The sequence below is a fragment of the Limulus polyphemus genome, unplaced genomic scaffold (genome assembly GCF_000517525.1).
Source record: "Limulus polyphemus unplaced genomic scaffold, Limulus_polyphemus-2.1.2 Scaffold318, whole genome shotgun sequence".
NCBI lineage: Eukaryota > Metazoa > Arthropoda > Merostomata > Xiphosura > Limulidae > Limulus > Limulus polyphemus.
In genome coordinates this window covers 147,048-163,083 of record NW_013665928.1, presented here as the reverse complement: position 1 = coordinate 163,083, position 16,036 = coordinate 147,048, and the positions used below count along the sequence as shown (strand labels likewise).

Genomic DNA, 16,036 nt, shown 5'->3' with positions numbered 1-16,036 from the left:
CTGAACAATACACTATTGAATATTAACAACTGAACAACACACTATTGATTATTAACAACTGAACAATACACTATTGAATATTAACAACTGAACAATACACCATTGATTATTAACAACTGAACAACACACTATTGATTATTAACAACTGAACAATACACCGTTGATTATTAACAACTGAACAATACACCGTTGATTATTAAAAACTGAACAATACACCATTGATTATTAACAACTGAACAATACGCTGTTGATTATTAACAACTGAAAAATACACCATTGATTATTAACAACTGAACAATACACCATTGATTATTAACAACTGAACAATACACCATGATTATTAACAACTGAACAATACACTGTTGATTATTAACAACTGAACAATACGCTGTTGATTATTAACAACTGAACAATATGCTGTTGATTATTAACAACTGAACAATACACCGTTGATTATTAACAATTGAACAATACACCATGATTATTAACACCTGAACAATACACCGTTGATTATTAACAACTGAACAACACACCGTTGATTATTAACAACTGAACAACACACCGTTGATTATTAACAACTGAACAACACACCGTTGATTATTAACAACTGAACAACACACCATTGATTATTAACAACTGAACAATACACTGTTGATTATTAACAACTGAACAATACGCTGTTGATTATTAACAACTGAACAATATGCTGTTGATTATTAACAACTTGAGCCACATACCTATGTTCTTTAAAATAAACCTCTACTAACTGAGCAATCAGAGAAAATATACTGTTCATAAACATTTATGCCCATAACAGATGCTAAGTTTTTTAAGACCCAGTACATGTTCCTTGACTAAGTTTTGTTTAAATCCATTACATGTTTCTCATACACAGAAACAAATAAGAAAAATACCTTTTTTATTTAAGGGCCTCTTCCTGACTGCCACACAAATCAACTGGTTGTATACTGGGTCATCAGTAGTGATTGGTTTAAATTCTAATTGAGCTCTGTATTCTCTACAGAAAAAGAAAAATATCAGTCCATCACAATGATGCTTGAAAGTGCCTGTAATTTTTTTTTTTTCACTGGCTTGTTAGAGCCCCTCTCAAGTCTGTCATGGCTTCCACTCTTATGAGCCCAATACTGGCCCTTTTATTTTTTTATAAAGACAAATACTATTGAATTAAAATCCTGTTATTATTTGTTGTGACATTGGCCATGCAATCAGCTGTTGTTTGAGTATACAGACAAGCTCACAGGTTACTTCGTGTGACCCTGTTGGTTGCTATGACTCTGATGCTTTAATTTTAATTGGCCTAGCCCAGTGATGTTACATGCACAGTAATATTGTTGTGTATATGCATGAAATATATTTGTAACTGAGAAATTAATTTGATGTTTTCAAGTTTAAATTAAAAAACTGGATATTAATTATTAGCAAAATCAGACTAGTAAGAAGAGTTTAAGAAAATTTGATTGTGATCCATATTGTATTTGATGAACTAAATTCTGCATGACATGGGTGAGGCTGCAAGGGCTACTGTATTGATAGGAGGTTGTCATAGTTCAGTGGCACACTGTGAACGTTTCTCAGTTTAGTCAGCAAAACTATCTTTTGTTGATGGAAAAACAGTATAATGCGGCCAATACAAATTAACTTTACTATCTAGTTTTGTAAACAAATAATCAAGACATGGCATCAGCCTGCTAACAGTCCCTGTGGACTATTTAAAGCAGGCTTTAGCAGCCTGTTTCAAATATGCATTTTTCAAACAAGGACTGGAATATATGAAATTTAATAATTTAACCATAAATCCACTTACAAAGAAAACATCAAGACAGATACTGAAACACCTTTATATTTATTTGGAAATAAAAGAAAGAATAGTGAAGATCTATATAAAAAAAGAAAGATATCCTTTCATGAATTTTTCTACTTTATAAATGTTTTTTCTACTACACCTTTTTTTTTTTACTCATCTCTCGTCTATCAAAGATGCCAAACCTAAATAATGTAAAATAGGAAAGCTAGCCTAAAGCAAAACTGGAATCTGAGAAGAAATATAACAATGACTTATTTTCAGAAGTCACTTTCCCACCAAGAATACAAATTGCATGATTTTCACTTACTTTGGCTGATTTATTGCCCAGCAAGTAAACATTATATTCAGATTTGACTTTTTGCAATGGTGATTGCCAAGAGTTCTGTATCAGAATATCATTTGTAACTTTCGTGGTTGATGTATGTTTTTCCTTTTTTGTTTGTTCTTTCCAACTTTAATTTACTTTATAGGTATAATTTATCTTTTAATCTTACTTCATACTTACCTGTTTTAGTTTGCTGACATTCCCTGTCTCTCTGATTAGTTTAACTTGATAACCTATCCCTTCACTGATTATGAGTGGAAAAAATGTTGTACTTGAATAAATTTTGATCTTCAAAATGAAGAATGTTTTGGTATGTTTGAAGACTTGTCGCTCGTGTGTTAAAATATTCTTCAGTAAACCATAGTGTTGGGAAACAGAAACCTTAAAATTAAAATATAAGCTTGGTGTATTTCCTTCATGACTTAAAAATAATACTGCTAAGTCAGCAGAACTGGACTTAACAGTTCAATGGCTAAAGCTTGAGCACTGAAAATCTGCAACGTCAGTATTTCCCTCATGATGCATCTCTCTCTTAATAGAGTTATAAATTTGTCCTAAAATTATGAGCCTATTTTGTTTATTAAAATGTTTTACTGCTGACCTCTTTAAATTACTACTAAAGAGGATAAACTATGAGTAAATAAGAACTTCTGACCACAAAGGAGACAAACTATACAGATAAGAATTCACACAAATTTTTTTTATGCAACAATACTTGTTTTAAACATGCAAAACCAGGACATGTAAACATGAATACAGTTATATGTAACCACAAATTTAACTCTAGCTTACCTGATCATTCCTATAAATTCCCAGTTAGGATGCGTACGATCCTGTCCCATTAAATCATATTTCTCTGCTTTCTGTTCTGCTTGTCGAGCTCGTCTTTCTTCTCTCTGTTTTTTAATCTTGTCCACTTCTTTCACTACATTGGATCGTCTTCTAGCTGAATATAAAATGCTTACTTACTTACAAAACTGTATGTCGTGATCTATATACAACTCTAAGTAAATAGTTATACTAAAGTATTAGTACTGTTAACATTATATGTTGCAAGTACTTGAGTTTAATAAAATACCTTGAGATTTTCAGGTGCTATGCTTTAAACACTTCGCTGCAACAGTAGTGCTTATTCTCTAAGTCGAACATTTGTTTTGGGGAAATTACATAATGTTCAAAGCCATTAAAACAGATTATAATTTTATGGTAGAATAATTTGTTCTGGGCCATATTCCATTCATTTTTTTAGTAGAACTTAAAAATTGCTTATGCTACATTTTTTAGGCCTACAACTCTCTTTGAGCTTCTTTGACATTTAATGTTATCGCTCTCCTGAAGACGGTAGGGAGGGAAAATTTTTGTACAAACAAAAGTACTGCCATTTCAGTTTTTTTAAAGTTTATCATGCCTAAACAGAAATATACATCTGTAGAAGTAAAGTACTGAATGTTTGAGAAGCTATGCATTTACATGTGAACTATACAACATGTAATTGCTAGAAAATTTTAGGTCCCCCTAGGATGCAATGTAAGCAAATACATATGTGTGTGTGGTGATATGTGGAAAAAAGGTTAGTGCATGGTGCAGGTTTTATGGCACAATGCACACATACAAACAGTTATAATGCCATACGCCTCATAACACAATGTAGCAATAGGGTTAAACAAATTACACTTGATATTAGAAAATGGAATATTACACTCAAAGTGATGAAAACCTATGTTTTAAATGTGATTTTAATTCAAGAGAAATAAAATAAAATAAAAAAAACAATGATTAAACATTAAACAAATTTTGTGGATTTTTAATTTTGTAACACAACACATAGGTCATATATTTACTAGTTTGTTCAGTACTTTAGAAATATACCACCAACTACCAAGAAAAAACAAATAATAGCAATACAAAGCTTTGTTTGATAATGTTTTTCATCATTGATTTAACTGGGTTGATGAGAGCTGAATTAGCTAAAAATTTCAATCTTCAATTTAAAGTAACATATATATAACAAGAAAAATGTTGCATGTTTAGTATGTCATGTATGTTTAATGTTATTTGCACAGTGGTAAATCAATGACTCACTGGTTCACTTCAGTGGTTGATTTAATAAATGATTACTATAATATTAATCTCTAAAACATTAATATAATGTATACAGTATTACCAGTGTTTATGCTTCACTTAGAGATGAGATTGAATAATTTCTACACAAGCAAAATTTAAGAACAAACTTAGTTCGAATAGAATTTTCCCCACGAAAAACTACATTCCGATTTCATTTCTTGATTAGAGAATGATAAGCTATTCCAAATCTTTGTTGAGAGGAAGGGTGTTTTAGTTCTTTGAATGTAACATACAAGCTGTCAGTGTACCACTCTTGGTTATTGGTTGAAGTGGAGCAGCTGGAGGAGTTATTGTTGGTGAGGCTGACACAACTGAATTGTTGTTGAGAGGAGGCAAAGTTGTGTGATTGTTATCCGAATACCCATTCTGAGTGGGACTTTTCGAATTGTTGAAAGAGGATCCTGTAAAAATAAGATTACATATGATTGTGACAGTCAAACTCTGATTCCATACAACAACATTCTTGTGGTTTACATAAGTTTATACTGTACACAAAAAAGGGTTTTAATCAGCACAATAAAAATTACAAAAAATATGATTCCTGATATACTTTTTTCTGTTATTTCATAAATAACACTAATATCACTTGTAGCTCAATGTGTATGTGTGTGTATATATATATGGCTTACACCTTTTTCACGGGTTTTTGAGCAGCAAAATTTATAAAACTGACTTCAAATGATAGTAACAGAACATATTATATGACTACAAAAATATAATAGAACTTCAGGTAAAAAACCCATGTCTTGATTACAGAAATTTAAATTCTGAAGTAAATGGTTTAGCAAAACGTTATGAAAACATATTTCAAGCATACTTTCCTAGGAGAATAAGTTTTAACATAAATTTAGGATAACAATGCTACACTCATTACCAGATTGATTTTTAGTTTTGCTCAAAGTAGCTAGCTTGCTGTGACCAAAAGTCAATATTAATGTGTTAAAAGCAACAATTGAATTGAAAATAAATCTTGTATTTTACAAAATTTGCTAATTTACTAATATTCTATAAAAGTTAGTGAAAATGATAAATCAGTGACAGCAATCTATCATCAAAAAATAGAATTAATATTTTGAATTTTATGCATAATTATTAATTACCACCAGTTGTATAAATGCTAGCTGAAAAAAATATCCTTTTAATTCCTCATAAAGCTCCCATGTAACTGAATAGGTGTGTGGAAAGCTAAGTAGTGAAGGGTTTTTTTAAATTTCTTTTTATGTTTTTAATCCTGATATCTATTTCAAATCTATATGATAGTACTAACATCATACATACATGCTGTAAATACATGCACTTATCAATATTTACCTTTGTTCTGTAAAGTCTGAGGTCTAGGAGGCAACTGAAAAAATTAAGTAAAGAGTAACTATACCACAAAAAAATTTCAATCAGCTGGCATTTATATTTTAATAAATGAAAAACTAATTACTTTATTCTTTTAATAAGCATATTTATTCCCTTACAGTGAAAGGCACTGAATAAATTTTTCATACTACACATGCACATATATATATATACCATACAAAATCTGGTATCATTATTTGATAGTATTTCATTTCCACTGCATAAATGTGTAAAAGCTGTCTCTGTTAGTCAAACGTATACAAGTCTGTAATGAAATATTGGTTCATTTAAAAAGATAAAACCTATATCTAAAATTAAGAATTTACTGTAGGTCTACCGATGGAGGGAGATGCTAAATTCTTAAAAATAATTGAAAAAAACAAATTATGACCTATATCTAATTAAGAGTAGTAATTTAATTAATATCTCATTTCAGAATGGATTACTGGTTGACTTGAAGTATTCCACTATGGTAAAACATAAAAACCATTCTTGTTAAAACCATATGTAACTTAAGCCAGAATACAAACCCAGGTTTTCCCAAGAAAATTATCCTGAAATTAAAGTCTGATCTAATGTTCTAGATTTCGTCCTGCAACAACTTAAGTGAAATATAAAAATTTGACCACATCCAGATAGATTACCATAGTATAAGTTCTCATATGTTGTGTAAAGATGATGACGATATGAAAAAATACCGTACCAACAAGGCTGAAGAACTCATTTTTAATCTATTCTATGACAAAAGTGTTGATTGGCCATCCATACCTTTGACCAGAAATTATGCATTCAAACGGACCTTCGAGGTAGAAAAGAGATGGATACATGTTTTAATATCAGAAAAAAATCAATCAAGTCCTGCCTAACACTGACATGAAAGGGGAAAGGATGAAGCACTTGTGTATTTGCAAGCCTTAAAAAAGAAAGACATATATAAAAGGACAAGCCAATTGCAGTTTGAAAACCCTCTGACATCATCCAACCTAAAAAAAAAGAATCAGCCTAAAATATGATATCAGGTAGAAGAAGATATCTGGAACCTCTAGCATCATTTCACTTGAAGACAAAAAAACATATCAGCCTAAAGCAAGATATCAGTAGAGGAGTAAAATAAAATCCATTGAAGGTAAAAAAATATCTGGCCCACATCCAGAGGAATTCCTGAAGGTTCATCAGGTTAGATCCTCAATCCCTAGTAAACAAAGATTTTGTTCTGAAAATGCATTTGGCCTAGAGGTGTAACAATGAAAAAAAATGTATATTTGGAATTTTATACATAGATTCAATGATGTCCAAATTGTTGCTGTTGAGATTGTTTTTTCTTAAATTAGCCCAGTAACAAATGTGCCATTCTCTGTCAAATGCCCTTTAAAAGTCAATAAAAATGTGGATCAAGTGAATTTGATGTCGCAGATATTTTCTGCACAAAATTCTATGGTTGAAAATCTGTTCTATTGTGCTTGTTCCTCTGCCAACATAAATTCAATTTGGGTCTTAATATGTTAAAATCAGATTGTCTTTGTTTTGGGGTAAGGTTATGATGATGAATTTTGTCCATTATCTCACCATATTTTTTGGTTTGTTAAATTCTACTAAATAAAATTTCATGATTCACTGATGATACTGACCTCTTAGCAGGCAACATAAATGAACTAACGTATCAAGGGCATACTGAATGAAAAGTGATCCTGAGCAAATCTAAGTTATGGTAAGAGGCACAGCTTTTGGAGGTCACACACTTCTGTCAGTAGACATAAACTAAAATTGAATTTATTTAAATATTTTGGACAGGATCAATAATAACTAATATGACAGAAAAATCCATAATTGAAGTGAGAGCAGGATTATCAGTTGCAACCATATGCATGTTGAAATTCAACCCCATGTAGAAAAGAAGAACTTTGTAGACTACCGGTAAAATCAGATTCTTCTGAACAACTGTGACTTTATGGATGCGAAACAATGATTGATGAAACAGAGAAATAAATTCCAGCTTTAGGAAACAAATGCTTCCAAAAACTTAAGAATTTCCTACACAGTTCATTAAACAATGAAAATGTTCGGGTACAGAGAGAGAATTTTTTACAAGACTTTGGGATCCTGTGTTTTCTCAACAATATGGAAGAGGCAGCTACAATGGATATATAAATAATGTATTCCTCAAGTTTTGTAAAACAAAAGTCATGAGGACACAGCTAAAGGGTGTATAAGAAGAGGTTGGCAGAAAAAGAACTGGTTGGACAAGAAATCTAAATTATGATTAAATTGATTAAAGTCTTAAAAATAATCAACTAATTGAGATTGGTTGCTCTGATTATTACCGTGTTCGATTATTTCAACAATCAATCAAAATTATGATTAAATAAAATAGTTGAATGTAATCCATTAATTAAAATTATGGTTTCCAATTATTACTACTTTTGATTATTCCAAAAATATAAGTAAGTGATATATTGCCATCATGTTTGTTTGTTTGTTGTTAAGCACAAAGCTATATAATGGGCTATCTGTGCTCTACCCACTTGGATATCAAAACCTGGTTTTAGCACTATAAAGACATAGACTAACAACAATATTAGGTTATACTTTTGTTGCTAAGCAACATGACATAAAAGCCATTGTTGGAACATAGTGTTACCAAAACGCACTGGCTTTTCTATAAGTTAGAAGTTGTTAATCCAACTGATTTTTACCAATAATCATTCTATGAATATCCCATAAATTCATTTCATGAATTTTAATTTTGATTGGCTCATAAAGGAATTTACCAATGTCTGACTGCATTGACTGCACTTTTCTGCCTCTTTGTTGGTCAAGCTTGATTTTGCAAAATTTATATATTTGTTAGCTATGAAATGTGAGATTAGGGTATACTATGGGATTGGGGTGGTAGTACTTTCCCAGTCATTTTGAAGGGTTATACACTAGTAAATAGAGTGGGAAATATGTCACAGCAGAGTAAACTATACAGAGTATTTTCCTTTCATTTGTGAAATGTGGAGTAATTTGTTTGTTAAATTATATCTGTTTTAAAGTTATAGAGATTTTTTTTCAATGAAAAGAGATTACATAATTTGGAATAAGGTAATCTTATATAGTGAGAGACTGGTTGAATGTGTAACAAAGAAAACTTTATTATAAGTTTAACACAATAGCAAATTTACAATGTTTAAACAGTTTTCTCATCATCAGGTACAAGTAGTTTAGATACAGAAACATGTATACAGTACAAAACAAACAAGTCTCATCACTGGTGATTGCTTAAGACTAAGTAAAGGTAACTTGTTGATGTTTGGTTCTTTGTTTAAACTTAGTGTTTGTACTTTTAATTTATATACTATGGTTTTTGAATTGCTATGTTTGTAAACATGAGTTATTGTTCTTTTTATCATGTTCACCAAATGAAATGAATCAGTGAGTATGGTAGGTAATGACAAAATATAATGATTTGTCAAAATATTTGTGAAATATTATTTTTATGTTTATCTTATTCAAAATATGTAACTAAATAAAGTGGCTATTTTATTATTTCTAATTGCAATTGTGAAATGTTTTAACACATCCCTCAGGAGCCAAGTGGTGTATTTACATTACAATTTTTTGAATATTAAAAGTAAGTTCAATCTGGAAACTCCCAAGGAGGGTGGTTTTGGGCGCATCTTTTCAAGACAAGTTTTTGTTTGTTAGTTGATAAATTTTTAAGCGAAATACAGCATCCCCAAGTCTCCATACTAGCTAGTACTAAGGCCTACCCACTGGGAGTAAATTCAATATATATCAATAAAGCCACATTCTCAGCATCATTAATTAAGCAACTGCCAACCTTTTCTGCTTTACTGTTTTATGTTTAGCTTTCAATTGAGATGTGAACGATTTCAGCTGCGATTCAGTAGGGAAGTCAAAGCATCATGATAATCAGAAGTAGGATGAGCAGACAGTAACACATTGAAAGCAGCTACAAGCATAATATTGCACTCAGCTTGCTGCACAATATCTACCAAGGTGGTTCTAAATGGTTTCTGAATACATCTGCGCGTCATTTGGAGACTTTCACACTTCTTGTGCTTGGCCATTATGCACTGACAGATTTCAGTCACCTTACCACTTCAAATCAATTTTTGCAGCCCCGCCACTAAAAGAGTGTGGAAAATGCCTTCTTTTTAGCCAATAAAAATTTCCAAAAAATTTAAGTTCAAATTAAGAAAAACTGGATTGGGTAGTTTTTTTTTTCAACAAAAATGTCTCCCACTGGCTCATGAGAGACCTGTTAAATAAAAACATACATCCTTATCAGTGATAATAAAATATGTTTTAGTTGTTTAATTATAAATTTATTGAATTTATGCCAGATCAGTGAGGGATTACTGCACATTTAAAAAAACAAAAGGGCGAACATGTGGTCATCTCTAATCAACATTAGTGATTCATTCGTTAAGTTGGAAATGCCAAGGTAATCTTTAAAAAATTTATGCCAAAATATTTTTACACAATATGCACAAATGATGACCTCCAGAAGATGTCTATCATATGAAATGATGAGTAATTCAAAAATTACTTTAAAAAACTAAAATAGGAAGATTAGTACCATGTTAAAATATGATAGAAAAATACAGTTAAAAATAAAGTTATGAAACTAGTACACCAACATTATTATTATTTTTTGCTCGTATGGGAGTAGATGTACAATGCTGTCAAGCACACTGTACCAATTGTACTAGTTGATTAGTGAGTGTGTTCATTAATCAATTAAAAAATACTACTGATTTCTTAGCTATTTTAAACAATATAAAAGAATGGTCTGATATGTCATTTCCCAGCCTGCTTGAAATAGCTCAAGACTGAGAAAAACTGAGAGAGTTGTCAGTGAAGGAACTTATAAATACGATAGAGAACTGGAATAGATAGGTGAAACAGTTTAAATCAGAAACACCCGAGCCCTCTCATCAGACTAAAAGTTCTAAGTTTGAAAGAACTACTGAAGCCCTTCTGAGAAGAATTCTTTAATATGTTGATCTTCTTGAATGTAAAGACTTGACTAACCAGAAGCCTATTAGACTTCAACAGCTAGTGGATGTCAACCTTCTCATAACAGAAGCAATGGATATATTATTCAAGAATTTAACTTCATAGTTTAAAACTTCTAAAATTTTTAGAAAACTTCAAACAATTAAGATAGAAACTAAAAAATATACATTCAAAAGTTCTAAAAGCAAGTATGTTTGTGAAGAAAAAAAAACCCAACATAACTGATATAACAGCAGAGTACAAGAGAACTGAAAAAAAATGGCTGACTCCAAAAAAGGTAAAATTTATAAAATTCACGCAATAGAATACAAAACAATTACACAGGAGTGAGATTTGTGTGAAATTTCAAATGCAAATGAGAAAACCAGAGAGAAGTGGATACCCTGGAAAAACAGATGAAAGAAATAATAAAACTAAGAATATTCAATCAAGAGAAAACAATTTTTAACATTATCCAAATTTTAAACACAATGAGAGTTAGTTAGGAAAACATGTTTTTGCTAACACAAGTAGAATATCTTTGTACCTAATTTATTCTATAGTCCAAGCAAAATAGATTAAAAAAAATATGCTCTCTATAAAAATGTAATTTTGATTTGATACTGTGTGAAGACAAGAACATTTTACATTTCAATCTAAATGTACTTTTTTGGCTATAGTAAATCACACGAACTTTTTCATTAATGAAATTTATAACATAAGAACCAATTTAATATCAGCATTATTAATACATGTTACATTTAGTTGTGTCAATTTATCTACATGTGTGTATTGTATTTTGTAATACAAATATCATAATGAAATTTCGATTGTGCTAAGACACGTTGTTTAAAATCCATATTTTTCCTTACCTTTCTGCTGATATTACGAGGTGCTTCTGCTATTGATGGATTGAGGTTTAAAAGTGTATCATAATCAACCTACGAATAAACAATCAGGCATTTACACATGTATACAGATCCATTTTTGTTTTTAAAATTTATTCTATCAAGATGTATATCACTGAGATTAATATGTGTCAATACAACTTTTGAAAAGGTGCTTGATAGAACAGGCACACACTATAATTACATTTATATCTGTTTGTATGCACTGTAACTTTGTATTAAAATTAAACATGACAGTGTACACATGGAAACCATCTGACATAATGAAAGAAAAACACCATTATGCTACTGTGTTTATACGTTCTATTTAACTTAACCACCTCTTTCCCTTTTGTTTCTCCATCTTCGAACCATTCTACAGTAACCGTTCCAGTCTTTGCTTTGAAGCCACTAATAACTGCCGAATGCACACGACCTACACATAGAACAAGGTTATAAATGAGCTAGAACCATATTACATAAGTGTATACAGAACTACAATAAACATATTAAAATTCATAACTATAGATACTCATACTGTAACAAAGAATAAAAGTTGTACTCTTTCCATATGCAATACTGATCCACTGGTATATATATTAAGAACAGACCCTGAGGAATGTGCTTTAGAAACAGCATTTCATGAAAAAACAACAATATTTCTATACAATTCATGTCACTATGTTAATACATTTAGTTCATGTTACAAACCGTGGAACGATACGTTGGACAAAGTGAAATATGCTGTTTGTTTGGATTCTTTTAAAAAACTTTTCTTGGATAAGAATGAATGATATTAAATTTTAATACCTTGGTTGTTTATTTTGGTAGTCAAGATGTGATATTAATCAACCAAATGACCTTCTGTAATCTTGTGCTCTTAAAAGATTTTCATGTCAGGTGTATGTAAAGCATGCTATATTAAGTTTAATGTTTTAGCCATATATATCTAACAGATTTCATACTGGAGTCCTTAAAATATTGCTATGCATATTTGTCAATGATATTGTAGATCTTTGATATCTAGCAAAATGAGCCTATGTAAAAATAAATAAAACTTAGGTACCTCGAGGGACTCCTCTACTTTTAAACTTATAACTCAGGTGCATAAACAGTAGTTTTTAACATTTTTTTGTTTGTTTGTTGAATTTTGTGCACAGCTACTCAAGGGCCACCTGTGCTAGCCATCCCTAAGTTGGCAGTGATAAACTAGAAGGAAGGCAGCTAGTCAACATTACCCACCACCAACTCTTGAGCTACTCTGTTTTAATGAATAGCAGGATTGACTGACACATTATGATACCCCTAGAGTTGTAAGGGTGAGCAGGTGATGGGTTTTGATCCCACATTTTAACTAAATGATACAGTAGGTCTGATAATTACTACAATGATTAATTCCTTAAAATATTCCTTTTACTATTACATGCAAGTACTTGATTAGTACTCGTAGTTACCCTAAGAATATAGATACATGTAGATTAATGAGCAGCAATAAATAATAAAAAAAGGAAAAATTGGGTAAAAATATACGAAACAAAGAAAAATTTAAATTATTTGAACACAAAAATGTTCTTGAAACTAATAAATGCCAACAGATGTTATATTGCATGTGTACGAAACCATATATGTACACTTTCATTTGAAAATGGTTACAATGGCAAATAAAGAACCAGCCCAATAAGAAAGTACTACACAATATTCAGCCAAAAGCTTCGATAATTTTATAATGATAGTACTTGCCACATAGTATTTATCTATTAAGGATATTCAGGAAAGAATTGTTCTCTTTATTAAGGTTATACATTTCCTACAAACTAACTTTTAATGCTACAAAACGGTAAAGATTATATTTTCTGACAAAATAAAGTGAGACAAAAATTACCTTTACTCTCAAAATAATATGTCCGCAGACTTTAAAGCCTTACATACGTTTGATACAAAAAATAGTCCTAGAGCTGATTGTTATTTAACTAATCATGGTATTTCTGATACTGAATGTCCTTTAAGAGCAATGTTTTAGTCAAGTGTAATACATTCTTAGACTACAAATGTAAAGATCATATTCTAAACTCTTAGAAAAAGTCTTTTTTAAGATATCTTTACATGTTTTCATTTTACCAATTTATCTGAATTAATTTAAACTTTCAATCATTAATATTTCCATTTCTATTGATGATGTTTTTATACTTAGATTCCCAGTTATAACTTAGTGAATAATTTGAATTTTACATCTATATATTATATTATATTTATATAATGATTTACTTTGGTTTTCTCATTCAAAAGACAATCACCATTAACTACTAATACTTGAAGCTTCTCTAATCAATACAGAAGCTTTGTTACAGGTCTAAGTTATTTATATGTTTAATATCCGATGTATATTTAGTTAGCACAACAGTGTATCTAAAATACCTATGCTACCAGCAGTCATATTTTGTGAGGAATATATTAATTCTTTCTCTGATTCTTCAAATCCATTCTTCATGAACTTCTAACTCTAGGTACAAAATCCTAACATTACTGCTACTTCACTAAAAATTTACAATTAATGATACGATCCATATGGACTCTCACCAGCTTTTAGAAAATAGAAAAAGTTTTAATACTAATCATAAAACAGGCTCCTTGTGGGCACATGACTCTGTTCACGTGGTCCCTAATAATGGCCAAATAAAAGTAATATAAATAGTTAACTACACTAATTATTGCTGGGTTCCCCTATGCACTTTACATATGAGTAACTTTGATCAGTTGTTTACACTAAGTGTTGTGACAGGCAAAAAACATAGAATTACCAAATCTGATGCAATTTGTAAGCCTCACTGGTAATGAACAGTATAAAAACAAGTTCGTAATTTGGGGGTTAACTTATAATTTTTGTGAGATTTTAATATTGTTCATCATTTTAAACACAATTCCAATATCAAAATTAATTTCAAATCTCTTTAATTTATATCTAGGTTTTCTAGCCTGCCTTTGTAGTCAACTTCATTTCAGTTCAACATCTTATTTACCTCCTCCTTTCATCTCCAAGTTCTCCAGTTTGTCTCTCTTCAGTAAATATTTTGTTTGTATGTTTGTTAAAATTCTTAACCTCAATGATCTCCAATTATTCCACCTTTTATAAGCACTTGTGATAATTCAACTTTATTTTGTCTTAACTCGGGCCTTGACAAATCCCGGGCACCAGGTCACCATGGCAACAAAAATTTCATTGTGGTGCCAACTATTTTCTTCCATGTTATTTGTGAGTAGGGTTGTGCTAAATAGAACTCGAATATAGAACAGTTCTGGACTCTTGTAAGTCCAGAACTATTTTCATTTTCTTTGAGTTCCAAATTGAAGTTTGTTTCTGTGATTGTAATGGTGATTTTTTTCAAGAATGAAGCACTGTACTAATTTGGCACTATTTTGTTTTTCTTCTTTCTTTCAATTTAACCAATCAGTGCCCGTGTTTAGACATAGAGTGGAACAAAGGCAGTTAGTTCAGGCAATACTATCAAGTGGTTGTTGATATCATGTATTTAACCAATCAGTGCACGTGTTTAGACATAGAGTGGAACAAAGGCAGTTAGTTCAGGCAATACTATCAAGTGGTTGTTGATATCATGTGTTTAACCAATCAGTACACGTGTTTAGACATAGAGTAGAACAAAGGCAGTAAGTTCAGGCAATACTATCAAGTGGTTGTTGATATCATGTATTTAACCAATCAGTGCACGTGTTTAGACATAGAGTGGAACAAAGGCAGTTGGTTCAGGCAATACTATCAAGTGGTTGTTGATATCATGTGATTATTAGCATGCACTTGTTGCTTTGAAAGTAAAAAAATATACAAGCCCTCCTTTCCCGGTACAAACAGTAGTGAAGTTAGGTTAGGCATACCTGGCTCCTGTGTTTTTGGGCTGACTCCTAAATCTGAAAATATTTTTTGAGGCTCGCTTTAACCACATAACTTTATTCCACAACATCAACACCACTTGGATTATTAAGTTCATCACATACCACTGTTTCTTCACTGTTATGACAGAAATCCTGCATATTTCATGACTTTTTCCTGGTCTTAGTCAGTCCCAAAACATAATAAGTAAGACTAATTTGAGTAACACTTATTCAAGAAAAACAACTAAATTTTAAGAGCAAAAGAATAGCCTTTACCAAGCTTGTTGAAACATGCATGTAGAATTAGACAGAATATTAAATAGTTTTACAAAATTCTTAGGGACTTGAATATCCTATCTTTTTGAAAGCTTCTTTTTTAGCTTATGATTATTGGTTGATAATACTTGCTTTAACACTAGAGGCAGTTCTGTAAGCACAATATTTAGAAACGTAAAATTTAGACTTGCTTGAAGTATTAACTTAGAGAATTTTCTGCATAATTTTGTGGTGATTTCTAAAAGTTTGGACTTAGGATAAATTGAATAAATACATGGACGAAAAAGGAGATAATTAGATGGGTTATTTTTAACTAGCAAATGTAATAAGCCAAATGGTGTCTGTCACCCTTTCTTGTAAAGT

At 30.9% G+C, this 16,036-nt stretch overlaps 1 protein-coding gene across 3 annotated transcripts in view; it reads right to left on the bottom strand.

Annotated features, from left to right (window-relative positions):
* Positions 1-16,036, bottom strand: part of LOC106457336 (kinesin-like protein KIF2A) — a 58,666-nt gene that overhangs the window by 35,201 nt on the left and 7,429 nt on the right. For 2 of the 3 annotated variants that reach the window (XM_022383215.1, XM_022383216.1), the window contains exons 3-8: positions 11,854-11,948; positions 11,498-11,566; positions 5,586-5,619; positions 4,508-4,675; positions 2,943-3,096; positions 915-1,018 (exon numbers count right to left, since the gene is read on the bottom strand). In XM_022383215.1, the coding sequence (XP_022238923.1) occupies positions 915-1,018; positions 2,943-3,096; positions 4,508-4,675; positions 5,586-5,619; positions 11,498-11,566; positions 11,854-11,948 (624 nt within the window). The remainder of the gene's footprint in view (positions 1-914; positions 1,019-2,942; positions 3,097-4,507; positions 4,676-5,585; positions 5,620-11,497; positions 11,567-11,853; positions 11,949-16,036) is intronic. The other variant, XM_013916738.2, reaches the window with a different exon arrangement.